The sequence below is a fragment of the Phocoena phocoena genome, chromosome 5 (genome assembly GCF_963924675.1).
Source record: "Phocoena phocoena chromosome 5, mPhoPho1.1, whole genome shotgun sequence".
NCBI classification, from domain to species: Eukaryota; Metazoa; Chordata; class Mammalia; order Artiodactyla; family Phocoenidae; genus Phocoena; species Phocoena phocoena.
In genome coordinates this window covers 119,267,972-119,281,386 of record NC_089223.1, presented here as the reverse complement: position 1 = coordinate 119,281,386, position 13,415 = coordinate 119,267,972, and the positions used below count along the sequence as shown (strand labels likewise).

General features: G+C 37.9%; 1 protein-coding gene across 1 annotated transcript in view; it reads left to right on the top strand.

Annotated features, from left to right (window-relative positions):
- Positions 1 to 13,415, top strand: part of TNIP3 (TNFAIP3 interacting protein 3) — an 88,486-nt gene that overhangs the window by 60,694 nt on the left and 14,377 nt on the right. The window contains 6 exon segments of the mRNA XM_065877277.1: positions 2,898 to 2,984; positions 6,407 to 6,487; positions 8,361 to 8,426; positions 9,852 to 10,005; positions 11,141 to 11,199; positions 11,709 to 11,837. Of these exon segments, the coding sequence (XP_065733349.1) occupies positions 2,898 to 2,984; positions 6,407 to 6,487; positions 8,361 to 8,426; positions 9,852 to 10,005; positions 11,141 to 11,199; positions 11,709 to 11,837 (576 nt within the window).

Genomic DNA, 13,415 nt, shown 5'->3' with positions numbered 1-13,415 from the left:
CTCTCTCTCTCTCTCTCTCTCTCTATATATATATATATATATATATATATATATATTTATTTATTTATTTATTTATTTATTTATTTATAGATATGCAAATTTCATTAGAAGTAGGAACTTTTGTTACTTTTGTTTATTTTCCTTTGGAATCCACTTAGTGCCATGTGCATAGTAAGTGATGTGTAAATGATTGATGATCCCTATCTTTAAGGTCATATTATTATTAACATCTAAGCTCTTCTATGTATTATCACAGACAGCACCCCAGGAAGAAGACACCTCTACTATCCCTAGTTTACAAATGTGGAAGTTGAGACTTAGGGGCCTTAAGCATCATCCCCAGATTTACAAGCAGTGAAGGTAGAGCTGAGATATGAATCCAGATGACTGGACTCTAGAGTCAGATGTTTAGTCACCACCACGTACTCTCTCTCCTACCTAGATAGCACATTCACTTAAAAATCTATGCAAATAGATTCAGGAAGCAAAGGAGGTTTTTTAACCCCCATTCTAAATGGATATTAAAGAAAAAGCCTGCCAAAGAACCCCTCCAAGCATGTGTAGAAATGTGATGATCTCTCTTGAACTAATTTTGAGAGAATTATCATCAACCGGAATGATAGTTACAGACCACTGACCGGTAGTTCCTTGGTCCTTTACTTCACCATATCTCCCTCTGTTAGTTATTTTCCTCTAGAGATTATTTTAGTCACTTGAGAAATGAGGACTCTTCAAAATCACTTTGGAAACATGGAGTGACATTTCCATTTCTCTGAAAGTTATTGCAGCTAGTGAGACTTCTCATGAAACAAAGCTTGACTAAAAGCCAGACTCTTAAAGTATACAGCATATGTGAAAGGGATGGAGGTGAGGTGAAGAGGGCATATGTAACAGAAAATATCCAGTTTATTCCTAGGACAGTACTAATGCAAATTCCCTTTTTCTCAAACCGAACTTGGGATACTCCAGAAGAGTTATTGTTTATTCATAAATCACCACATGGCTCTCTGGAGCTAATAGAAAATCTGTTTGTTGTTAAACTGCCATAGCAGCAAAAGAGGGAAAAAATTATAATAAAAAATGCAAAGATACAGGATTTCCATTCAGTAGAATCACTCACATCATGACGGGCTACAATGATGAATGTGCGACAGGAGGCCCATACAGAGGGGACCCAACGACGACAGTGCCTGGCCAGAAAATGTTCTTTCTAACCATTTCTTTAGGTCAGTGTTAACACGTCCACTGGGTTATTATTACCAAATACACAAATAAGGCTGACGGGAACCTTGAACCATATATAATTATGTTTTGTGTGTGTGTGTGTGTGTGTGTGTGTGTGTGTGTGTGTGTGTGTGTTTGCAGCAGGGATTGGGAGGGAGAAAATATATTTTTATGTTATTGTCTTTTTTATTCTTTTCTGATAAGTAGATTTTACTGTTAATGAAGTGTCAGTCTCCAGGAAATCCCTGCTCATAGTCCCTAAAGTCAAATCATATGTGAGTCATAAGTTTTACCTTTAGAACTGTGAATAATTTCATTCCCACTTGTATTTTTGGATATTGCCTTAAGGAAATATCATTCTATTTCACTCAAGTGTACCCCCCAAACAGACCAAGAAACCAGAAGAAAGTAAACACACACACACATACACACACACTCCAGGTGGAGACAGCCACAGATGTCAGGGGGCGTGGTCAGTTCAGGAAGCAGAGGGAATTCAGTTCGGTTGGAGCCCAAGAATTGGAGACGGGTAGAAGACCTAAAGGAGAAAAAGGAGGGCCAAATCTTAGCCACCCGTTCATTCCCTTTTAAAGAATCTGAATTTCAGGAGTTTTAGGATTTATCCTACGTATATGTGGATATCAAATGGGGAGGTCTAAAGAAAAACGTAAATTAAGTGATTGACTAAATTCTTCCTTTTCTCCTTTCAGCAACACATTCTTTCCTTTCTATATTGTTGCCTTTTCTTCTGTTCCCTCTCCTCCAAGTCAAGAATGAGGTCTTCTGCTCTATCACGGCCCATCTGTGTAGCTCCAAACATCTGCTTTCCGTGCTTTTTTTTTTTTTAACATCTTTATTGGAGTATAATTGCCCTACTTATCACATGCTCCATTATCTCAGTGCCCTGTAAAACGACAAGCCAACTCATTAAAGGTAAATGTTAGTGCAAAGATTTTACTTCCATGGGATCATGGAGAAAATGTGGACAACCTATGGAAAAGACAGTCTTGAGACTTTAAACTTGAGAACCAAGTTTAAACTTCCTGCCAATACAGAAGATTAGTTTTACGAACAATACCCGATAACCTTGTAATGAATTATTTTCTTTTTAGTTCCATGAGAATTATGTATGACTCATTAAATTCTGCACAGCTAAGCTGACATGTATAAGGCATTGCCAGAAAATCCTTCCCTTAGGGAAGCAAGGAACTGGGCTGTCAAAAAGTCAGCAGTTACCTAATTGATCTGGAAATACAGTGAAGTTACGGCAGCTTGTCTACTGAGGAAAGACTTGGCTTGCCTAGGCTTTCTGTGGTAACTTCTTCCTCCAGTGGGAGAAACTTCCAGTAAGGGAAGAATGGCAATTTACATACCATAGCAAGGCTTATCTGCCTTGCGTGTTAGTCACAGCCTGCAGCTTGAGACATCCTGGGAAATCCCTATCTGGAAGAGAAGAAAAGTTATAATCACACTTGCTGTGCTTTTAACCTTATTCTGTATAATTCACATACAGAGTCACTTCTGTACATTTTCAGTGAAAAACTGTTGCTATTATTTTCTATCATCAGTTAACTATTTGTGTGGTATTTTAAAAATTATATATATATTTGCTCTGACTTTAAAAGACACCATTCAGAGATATTTTCTTTGCTTTTTTCTTTCTGCTCTCCAAGACTCCAGAAAAACCAGCTTCCGTGGCACATTTCCTACAGTGCACAACTAGAATGAGTGGTACAGAAACTTCTACTGAGCATGCAGAGGTAAGACCGCATTTCTAGGGGATGAATTGACCATATATATCATCGACAGCATTGCTAATGGCGAGTTATGCAATGATTAATAAAAGTAGAAATGGCTAGTTTACTTTCTTTAACTAAGATCTGCTCTATATATTTCAAGAATGTTATTCAACAAAGGAAAAATATCTAGGTGACTGGTTACATTTCCTTTGACACCTCTGAGCTACATTTCTTCTTTTACAAAGTGAGAAATAAAATCTTGTCCTGTCAGCTTTTCGATTCTATGTGTTTCATATTTTGCTCTTGATTTCAAGGAATTTGGTTTAATGTAAAATGTAAAAAGAATATTATATTTGTGTGGTTAGAAATAAAAGCTATTATAGCAATAGAGTATCTATGGTGAAATACTTCTATATACGTAATTAATACCACAGTCATTGTTCTGTTACTGGTTACTGCAACAGATACTTACTACTTGAATGAATGAATGAAAGTGCTTTCTTAAAGATTTTTTTAGAGATAACTAAGATATAATAGGACTCTGAGACTTTTTGGTACATTTAGGTATTTAATTTAGCAGTCTCAGAACTTGGATCTTTTAGAAGTTGGTCTGGGTATTAGGGTAAATGAGAAATCAAGGTCCAAATACTTTGAACACAGATTACATTTTATAGGGAATAAATGTTCTTTAAATGAGCCCTTAGAAGGACCAGTGACTAAAATTCTTTCTATGCCTTTATTAGCAACTGGGAAGCACAGCAAACACAAGTGAAAAGTTTCCCCAAAACTTTGTATTTAATTGATTTTCTTTCATTTTAATGCACACCTAAGACATATGAATGGTGGTAAAATGTTGATTAATCCTCAGAGAAATCCCTAGTGATACATTTATGACTTATAAGCCATACCTATTGCTGTGCTTTCTCTGTCTTGCAGATTTAATATCTCTACTAAATCATTTTATAAATGATTTTTATAAAGTTATTTAAAAATAACTCAGGGCTTCCCTGGTGGCGCAGTGGTTGAGAGTCCGCCTGGTGATGCAGGGGACACGGGTTCGTGCCCCGGTCCGGGAGGATCCCACATGACGCGGAGCGGCTGGGCCCGTGAGCCATGGCCGCTGAGCCTGCGCGTCCGGAGCCTGTGCTCCGCTACGGGAGAGGCCACAACAGTGAGAGGCCTGCGTACCGCAAAAAATAAATAAATAAAAATTTAAAATAACTCATTTATAAGAAAATCAAGGGTCAAAATATTTCATAATTTTTTTCCAGAGAAAATTATATATGGAAAAAAATGCATGCTATCTGATTACTCTTAATCTAGATTCCCAGAAAGTAGGGTCATACAAATATTTGTTGGTCACAGATCTTTTTTTTTTTTTGGTCTATATCACAAACAGAAAAAAGACTTTTTGAGGACCTAAAATTCATATTCCGAAGCATGGTATGGAACGGAAGAACCTTGAACTTTAGTGTAACTCATGATAATCAGCGATATTTATTAAAAATAGAGGTGGGATAAATTGGTGGAGCACAGAGGATTTTTAAGACAGTGAAACTATTCTCCATGACACTACAAATGATAGATACATGTCATTACACATTCGTCTAAATCCATAGAATGTACAACAGCAAGAGGGAACCCTAATGTAAACTGTGGATTTGGGTGATAATGATGTGTCACTGTAGGCTCATCTATTAACAAATATACCACTCTGATGGGGGATGCCAGTAATGGGGAAGGCTACCCATTTGTTGGGGCAATAGGTATGCGGGAAATCTCTATACTCTCCACTCAATTTTTCTGTGAACCTAGAACTGCTTTAAAAAGTAATCTATTAAAAAGAAGGTAGAGGTGCTATGGCTCCCTTTCAGAAATTCTGATCAGTGTTCAGGGTGCCCTATGTTTAGCAACGTCCCAGGGTGATTCTGATGTGCTCCAGTGGTGAGAACCACTGGTCTAGAATCCAGTCTCACCAAACCTCTGCTTCACAGAGCCCAGGACACACTAAGTAGGGTTGGCTCACAGCATTCTCCAAATCAAAGATGCCTAATATTTAGTCTGTGCTGATCCAGAATAAGTCCAGTCCCTTGAAAGTCTTCCTAAAAGAGGGAAATCTCAATTGCAGGACCCAACATACTTGTCACCTGGAAATTGATGTCACTTCTGGCACTGGGCTAAACCACCTTGAGGTCAGAAGCAGGTATAATCATTCTGATTGTGTTGACCTACGGAAGAATGTCTCTTTTTAAATGCAGTCTTAGTTACACATGGATCTGAATAGGAAGTAGCTAAGAAAACTAAGAACAACATCTATAGAGGTATAAAATACCCTCGAATCCTAAAACATTGTGAGACAAAGATAAGTAAAGATAGAAAATAGTTTTATAAATCATTTCTAATGGAAAAAGTCCTTGAAATCCTGTGATGATTGCAAAACGGCATTTCCTGTAACGTTTGTGGCAAAGGCCAACATGTTTTGAAAATATTTCTTAATTGTTCATGAATACCCTTAAGCAATTTCGTGGTCCACAATAGCTATTGAGCCTGAAACTGAATAGCAGATTTAGGGACGACCCTCATTACCGCATTCATTGTATTACTTATATGGCTCAGCCATGCGATGGTTTTAAGACTATTGAGTTAAAAAAGAGAAAACTGTACTTAAGAGAACTTTGTTGATGGTCGATTTAGACAGATGGCAGGCAGTTTCCAGAGCTTTTGTGCTTTCTTTAAATGAATAATATTTTTTTTAAAAAAAACTGGAAAGAAAGGTGGTTAATTTTTCACCATACCAATGATTTATTATTAATCTAAATTTGTCACCTAGTAGCTTTATACAAAGGGCTGGTTAAAATTACAAAATACCAGATAATCTATGCCCACCTCTATAACATAATCATAATGATGGTCACTGAGGTAGTTAATTTATTGTATTATTGTTTCAGAATCAATTTGTTGCCATTTAACTGTAGTGTGTTGGTCTTTTTTTCTTGGTGGTTCTATCACTTCTCTGACTTTTGCCAGGGCCACTCTTCAGATCATGGGTATGTCTACAAAAATGATTTTTTAGAAATGTTTACCAGGTAAATACCTAACATATATCCATGAAACTTACCTGATTTCTATATACATTATACTCTGAATTTTCATTTTTTTGGAAAAGGGTTGAAATCCAAATTCATAAAATCCTAATTTCTTACTTGCCCATTATATAGATACATTCGTAATTTATTAGAGAATTATTTTGGTACTTAATTCATATAAAAGAGTCTAAAATATAAAGCTTTTCCATCAACAGGTCTCTATGAAGGACTATGGTGTGAGCATTATTATTGCTAAAATATTTTTATGAATTACAACATGAGAGTTTGTGAAGAGAAGCATTTCTCCTGTTCACAGACTATTCTGTTTCACTCTTTTTCTTCTTTTTTTTTTTTAAGTGGACTCAATCATCGAGAAGAAAAAACTTAACAAATTTCCTTGAACAAAAGATAAGGTGCCTGGAAAAACAGAGAAAAGAGGTAATTTTGAAATATTAGTTGAAGCATGTGCCATGGATTAATGCTGAGAATAAAATAGGCATCTAGTGCCTTTTATTTTTGTTATTGGGTCACAGTATTTATCTTAAGGATACTGGACTGCATTATTTTGAGAGCAAATACTTCTTTCTTATTCACCTACATATCTCTTACTCGGTCTCTCAGTGCTTGTGCAAATGAATAAAAATGACAAAGCCATAAATCCAATAATTATAATCTTATTTTTTTCAAAACTTAGACATTTCCTCCACACGGGCTAGGTGAGCTTATCATCTGTGCCCTTTCTGCTCGGCACTTGACACACCTTGAAACTCAAACTGTCAGAGGCTTTATTGTATCACTGATTAGGTGCTCTGACTTCATGAGTTGGGCATCTGACCAACAGGGGTTAAGGAGCTTGATCATAAGAGAAATTTGTTTTAAAATGTCATTGGGAGTGTGATGGATATTATTTTGAGTTCTGTTTTTCTGAGTTTAATGAATATTAGAACCTCTTTATTCTCCTTAACAGTTCTGGCACTCTGTTGTCAATTTTGTAATTCCTTTTCGAAATCATTTTCTGTGCTACAGCCTTCATGTTTTCTTCTATGGTTTCCTCTACCCTTCTTTGATACTGCATAAAATAATGTGCCCTTCTGGAAAATTACTGAACTATAGCAGAGTAATGTTACCATAGCATAGAAATGTTAGTCCCTAAAATAACAACAGATCAGGGATCTTTACATAATAATATTATATAGTCTTATACTAAATAGTCATATATATTTCCAGCATAAGAGTTACCTAGCAACTGCCACTCTGGATTAGATATTTTGCTTTGTAATTAAGAGAAAGTCTTGCTACATTTTAGTCATTGCGACAGTCTTCTCCATGTCTGTCCCATATTTATAGGTGTTAGAATTTCTCTTAATGTGGAAAGTTGTAGACTTCCCTTACAAGAAAACTGAAAACAGGTCTTAGTGTTTTTTCTTTCATCTATTTGGCACACAGTTTTAAAACTTTCAAATTGTTTGCAGCCTAAATTGTTTCTAAATATTGTCTTATGACAAAAACTATTTTTCCCTGAAAAACCTATGCTTCCAAAAAGGTGATATTATCCATTAGCTGAGTATATTATACAAATCATGTACTGACTTTTTAAAAGAAAACACAGTATTGCAAGCAAATGATTATCAGTTAATTGAACTTGGAATTTTTTTTTTTTTTTGCAGTACGCGGGCCTCTCAGTGTTGTGGCCTCTCCCGTTGCGGAGCACAGGCTCCGGACGCACAGGCTCAGCGGCCATGGCTCACGGGCCCAGCCGCTCCGCGGCATGTGGGATCTTCCCAAACCGGGGCATGAACCCGTGTCCCCTGCATCAGCAGGTGGACTCTCAACCACTGTGCCACCAGGGAAGCCCGAACTTGAAATTTTTTAATATAAATTCTGCCTTTAAAAAGCTAGAAGAAATATTTCATTTTAATAATCAATGTAAGCACATAAAAAATATGGAAAGGTTTGAAAAAAGTCCCTTCAAATATTAATAAATCTTACATAAAACCATTAATACTTACAATTTTTTATCAGATTCTGGTTAGATTAAACAAGAAGATGGAAATTCAAATAACTAAGCAAAGTTAGAAGTTGCTAATAAATTGATATACCTAAGGCTTAATAGTTTTTCATATGTGAACCAATTAGGAAAGGTGAATGTGTTCAATTAACTTATCCCAGGTCTACCAGAACTTGGTGGAAATAATACTGTCTTCCCCCATGGCTTCCAAAACCTTAGTAGCCTCGAAAAGTGATTTCATTTTGGCTAAATTTCCAAATGGGCAAAATCCTTTGTTGCTTTACCAAACTTTAATAATTTCAGCTCCTGGAAGTTAACCAGCAATGGGATCAACAATTTAGAAGCATGAAAAAGTTATATGAAAGAAAGGTAAACACCTCTCTGTTTGGTATTTGCTTTAAATCGGTAATCTCGGGGAGACAAGTATGTGAAGATTCTCATTGATTTCAACTACAGGAGATTTGTGGGTAGCCAGCTGTCTGTTGTAAAATGATGAAGGGTAGGGTGCTGAGTGCATTATCGGCCTCTTGGTACTGAAGATTAATGAACGAAGGAACGTGTCAGTGAATTGTCTTAAGCATGGCAAAAGAAAGGTACTAAATATAGCCCCCAGTGCCGTCTCTAGAGTTCTTGCCCACATTTATCATAGCTCACACAGTATCCTGGCCTCGGCTTTGTTACTAGCAGCCAGAAAAACACAAGGTTATATGTGAGGTGAGAAATGGCTTAAAGTTCACACTTTTTTGTGCAAGGCTACTTCTCTAATTCTTTATAACATAAGCTGTTTTCCACAGAAAAATAGACAAGCAGTGTTAACAGCATAAGTGTGAGGGGAAGTGGGGAATCCCTTCTTCTCTCCAAAGCATGTTCTCTGTCAAGAAACTTTTGCTTTGGTGAGAAAGAATTTTTTTTGGAGGAAATATATTTTGAAGGGTAAAAGTCAGTTTATAATTTAAAACCATTCCATGTTCTAAAAGAGAGGAAAGAGAAGGTAAACTCCCCAAAATAATTCAGAGTCAAGAAACTTGACCACACGTGAGAAATACATTAGTATTGCTCTTTTCTTCCTCATTTTGATACTCAGAGTATTAAATTTGGAAAGAGCAGGGTAACGTTTCACTGCACCAGGCCATGGTCAAGCCACCGTATAATATTCGGTCTGGACAGCTTTGGGATCTCCAAATTTTAAAGCACATGATCCCAGAGAAAATTGTTTAAGCTGCCTTCCTGAACGGCTTGCAGCTGCATGAAGACCCAGGGTTAACAATGGTCACAGTTCCCATCTTTGATGACGTGCCTGTCCCTAAGGCTTTTCTCACTGGACCCTTGTCACTCAGACGACTAATTTGGCATTTAGTAGCAGGTCAAATGCTGCAGGTTACTGATGAGTTAAAGGTCATGTCTGTTTTTCAGCAAGGTGGGTATATTCGCTTATCCCCTATCCTTCGCTGTCCTTTTCAGATCAGATGAGGCACACCTTGCGAGCCGAGAATAGAATGACAAGCCTAGAAGGCTCCCTTAAGGTCTACGGGTTTATTTCCTCGAAAGTGGTGTGGTCTAGAGAAAGAAGGCTGGAGGCCGTCTTGGTGTTTGCTTTTTTCTCTTGTAGAGGAAACTTCTTTTTAAAAGCAAAAGACCCGATCTTGGTTTGGGGCGGTGGGAAGAAGAGCCACTCCCTAGGGGATGCCCAAGACTGAGCCAGTTCTGTCCCCGGGTGCTTAGGCTGGGAATAAATCCAGGGGGTTGTGGGCTTCAGGCGAGGTGTCTGCAGCTGTCTGTGAACCACTTCTTCAGGTCACAGAGCTGAAAACGAAACTGGACGCCGCAGAAAGCTTCCTAGGCACGCTGGAGAAGGAGCTGCAGCAGAGCCAGAGGGAGAGCGACCTGCAGCAGCGCGAGGAGGTGGGCGGGGCTCGAGGAGCGACCTCCCTGCCCCCAGGAGCGCGCGGTAGGGGGAAGGGTGGGGGGGCCCTGCCTCCAGATGGTTGAGAACCAACCGTTTATTCAAATCAACCCTCTGCAGAGCGGTGACCGACGGGCAACGGTGTACGGGTTACGCAAGTCCCCAGAGCCAAAAATAGGGGCCACTTCTCTAGAATCAGAGGGCGGGAGGTGCCGGCTCACTTCCTTCTTTGTCGCGCAAACAGGCAGACCTTAATTTGCCCGGCTCCACCCGCGGGCAGAACTGAGCCAGGGCTTTGGGGTGTCTTTCTCGGACGTTGCAGCCTAGGAGAAAATTCGTTTTGCGTTTTTGCTTTTACTCATACTAATCATTTTTATTACCAGTGTTGATAATATGACAATTCCTTGTATTTGTACAGCTGCTTTTCAGCTTACAGAGAGCTTTACAAATAAGTATTACTTTTGTCATGTTAAAAATATAACATTTTTGAAAAGTATCTCACCCTCATCGTCTCATTTAACATCCTCAGCCCATCTGTGAGGAAACTCTTATTTTTGCCGTTTTAGAGATGAAAGGGCTGAGACGTAGGGCTTAGATGACTTAATGTCAATAACGTAGCACAAATCAGTGCAGACATCGTCAGTTCAGGTTCCCTTCCTTGCTTAGCAACTCCCTTTCCGCCACGTAAGAGTCCCTTTCGGTTCCATTTACATGCAGCACAGGAATCATGGTAATTTCTTCCCTATGAAGTTGGGACCATTTTCTTGTGGAAATAATTTTCTCTTAAACTATGCTGAGTTAGAAAAAGATTGGTAACTTTTCTGTGTACACATGGACCTATTCTGTTTGGACAAAGGCAAAGAGAAGTGTTTTCACTTTTAAAGAAAACGACTCACCTAAAGTAGATTTCTTTAATCATTGTGATGGGAAATATTAGCTATTAAAATAATATACTTTAACGTATATCTTAGCTATTTCCTCATCTTGATTTACCTAAATTCCAGAATGTTTATTTTACTGGGTTAAAACTGCAGTCTCGTTAAAAATTCAATTCACTCCACAAAACGTTTACTGTCCAGAATATAAAATTAAGAGATAGGAGGCAGATGTTGTCTGAATCCTGTTATTGTCTAAGCCACCGACCTTGCTTCAGTTACTTAAAACACTGGATTCCTTGAAGGTGATCTGAAAAGTGGAGGAGTGATGGCAGTTGGACTAGCTCGTCTCTACCTTTTAAAAGTAATCATCAGAACAATATAGTGCTCTGAATAATTATCTGTGGTGAAATGTCTTATTGCCTGAGGTTTTGTCTTTTATCCTCTTCTTTGTCTCTCACCAGTCCTGAATGATGCAGGATTGGGCTTTGAGATATTTGGTATTTTTTGTTGCAATGACACTTTGCATATTAGAACTTTCAGTTATTTTTAGTGAGTCACTCTTTCATCACCTTGTAAGAGCAAGTAGCTTTTTCTGCAGACCCATTTGACCCTTGAAAGTGAGGAGTGGAGATTTTGATAGCTTGTTCTGGGGTTGCAAAACGTAGTAGCAGTAAGGATAACATAAAGATTTCTTCTATCCTAATCCTGACCTCCACCCAGAGATTATTGCTCAAATGGAATGTTAAGTGAAAATCTAGCACTTAAGGTCCTGTTTTTGTTTGTTTGTTTTTTATTTCAGAAGTATTCCTACAATATCATCTCATCTGAATTTTATTGATTTTGAATTTGTTTTCTTGCTTTCTACTTCAGAAGGAAAAGGAGAGCCTAAATGAAGAATTACATGAATTGAAGAGAGAGAATAAGCTTTTGAAGGAAAAAATTGCTCTCGCAAGCCAGAAGAAGCAACACTTTGAATGTGAAATAAAACGCCTCAATAAGGTATCAGGCCAGGTGAAGCTGGAGAGATGAAAGGTTTCTGTATAAAGAGCACTTTCTGGGCTGAGGCTCACAGCAAAAGCCACACTGCAATGCGGCTCAGTCTCGGGGGCTTGCACGGAGGTCTCTGTAATTGCATAAATCACTCCTATCTGCTTCGTTCAGCCATACTTGGCTAAGAATTTTGGGGGGAATTCATGTCTCTGCAAAGAATTGTCATTAAAGAAAGCGATAAGGAGAAAGTATAGAAGGGAGTAAGAACTTCTTTTTTTTTGGTAGATCAAAGAACCGCATAAAGCAAGTGGGTGTTTGCGAATAGTAGCGTTATCTCTTGGTCAACCGCGAAAGTTTCCTGAGGAAAACAGGCTGCTCTTTAAAATCATCACTGTGGAGCTGCTGAGTGTAATTCAGACTATATGGAAGCAAGCTAAATGCCAAATCCAAAAATGAGATGGCGGCCTTCCTGAGAATAAGCCTAAAACTCACCTTTAATGGGGGGTTGGGGAGTAGTGTGTAGGTCTATTAAGAAAATCCTGGTGATTTAATGCCTTTGCTCCAACAACTATTCAAAGGAGCTACCTGTGAATTGCTGCAAAAGGACGACATGTAAGTGAGTGTGTGTGTGTGTGTGGTTTTAATGGACTAAACCTTAATTTTCTTGGGGGAGGGATTGCTGACTTGTTCAGGGAAAAAAATTAAATCCTTTGCTGTTGACTTTTCCAAGAGCCACATCGTATGTGGACCGTAGTAATATTTGTAGTACATGGTTGAGTTGAGATAGTCATCTCTCAAGCTAGATATTTCTGGACCAAAGTAACAGAAATTATCTTCTAAAAAAAGAGTAGGTGGTTGACTGGCCTTAAACACGTGCTCAGTGCTTGCCTTTGGGACCGTGTGCCATCTTGTAGTTAAGTAGTGTTCAGAGGTGTAACTTAAATATCCCCAAAGTGTTAACTATATGCCTGTATGGTTGATAGGGTGCTTTACAAATGTGATGCTATGTTTGATCTGTTTATGGGGCAAGTTATTATTCAGGAGAAAATGAGAAATTGGAGATTGACTTCGTAAACAATGTACTTCTCTGTCGTTTAAGAGAGAAAAACAATGTTCAGAGATACAAATTCAGGGCAAATGAATTTTCTGTCTTAATCACTGCTGGAAATCCTTCGCAAATGAATTAGAGGAACTGACATTAATTGAGATTATATTTGAAATCTCTCCCATTTTTGATATGTTATTACTTATCAGTTTTCTTCTGTTCTCTATTTCTATAAATGTAGGCACAAGGATATAAAGCCTGTCGAAATTAAAACAGCCGAGAACTCTGTTTTTTACTCAAACCCATGTATAACCTTCATTTTTGTGTAGGTGTGTTTATAGAAAATCTTTTTTAATTAGTAGAAACTTTAAAAATCATGATTATAATCAGAAAATCTCAATGAGAAAAATTAATTTGAGTAAAATTCAGAGCTTGTCATCTTCTCAAAGAGGATTTTTCTGGTTATCTTAATTAAAATTACATACTCCACTTCTAATATTTCCTGTTTTAATATTTCCTTGGAATTCATTGCATTCTAGTAT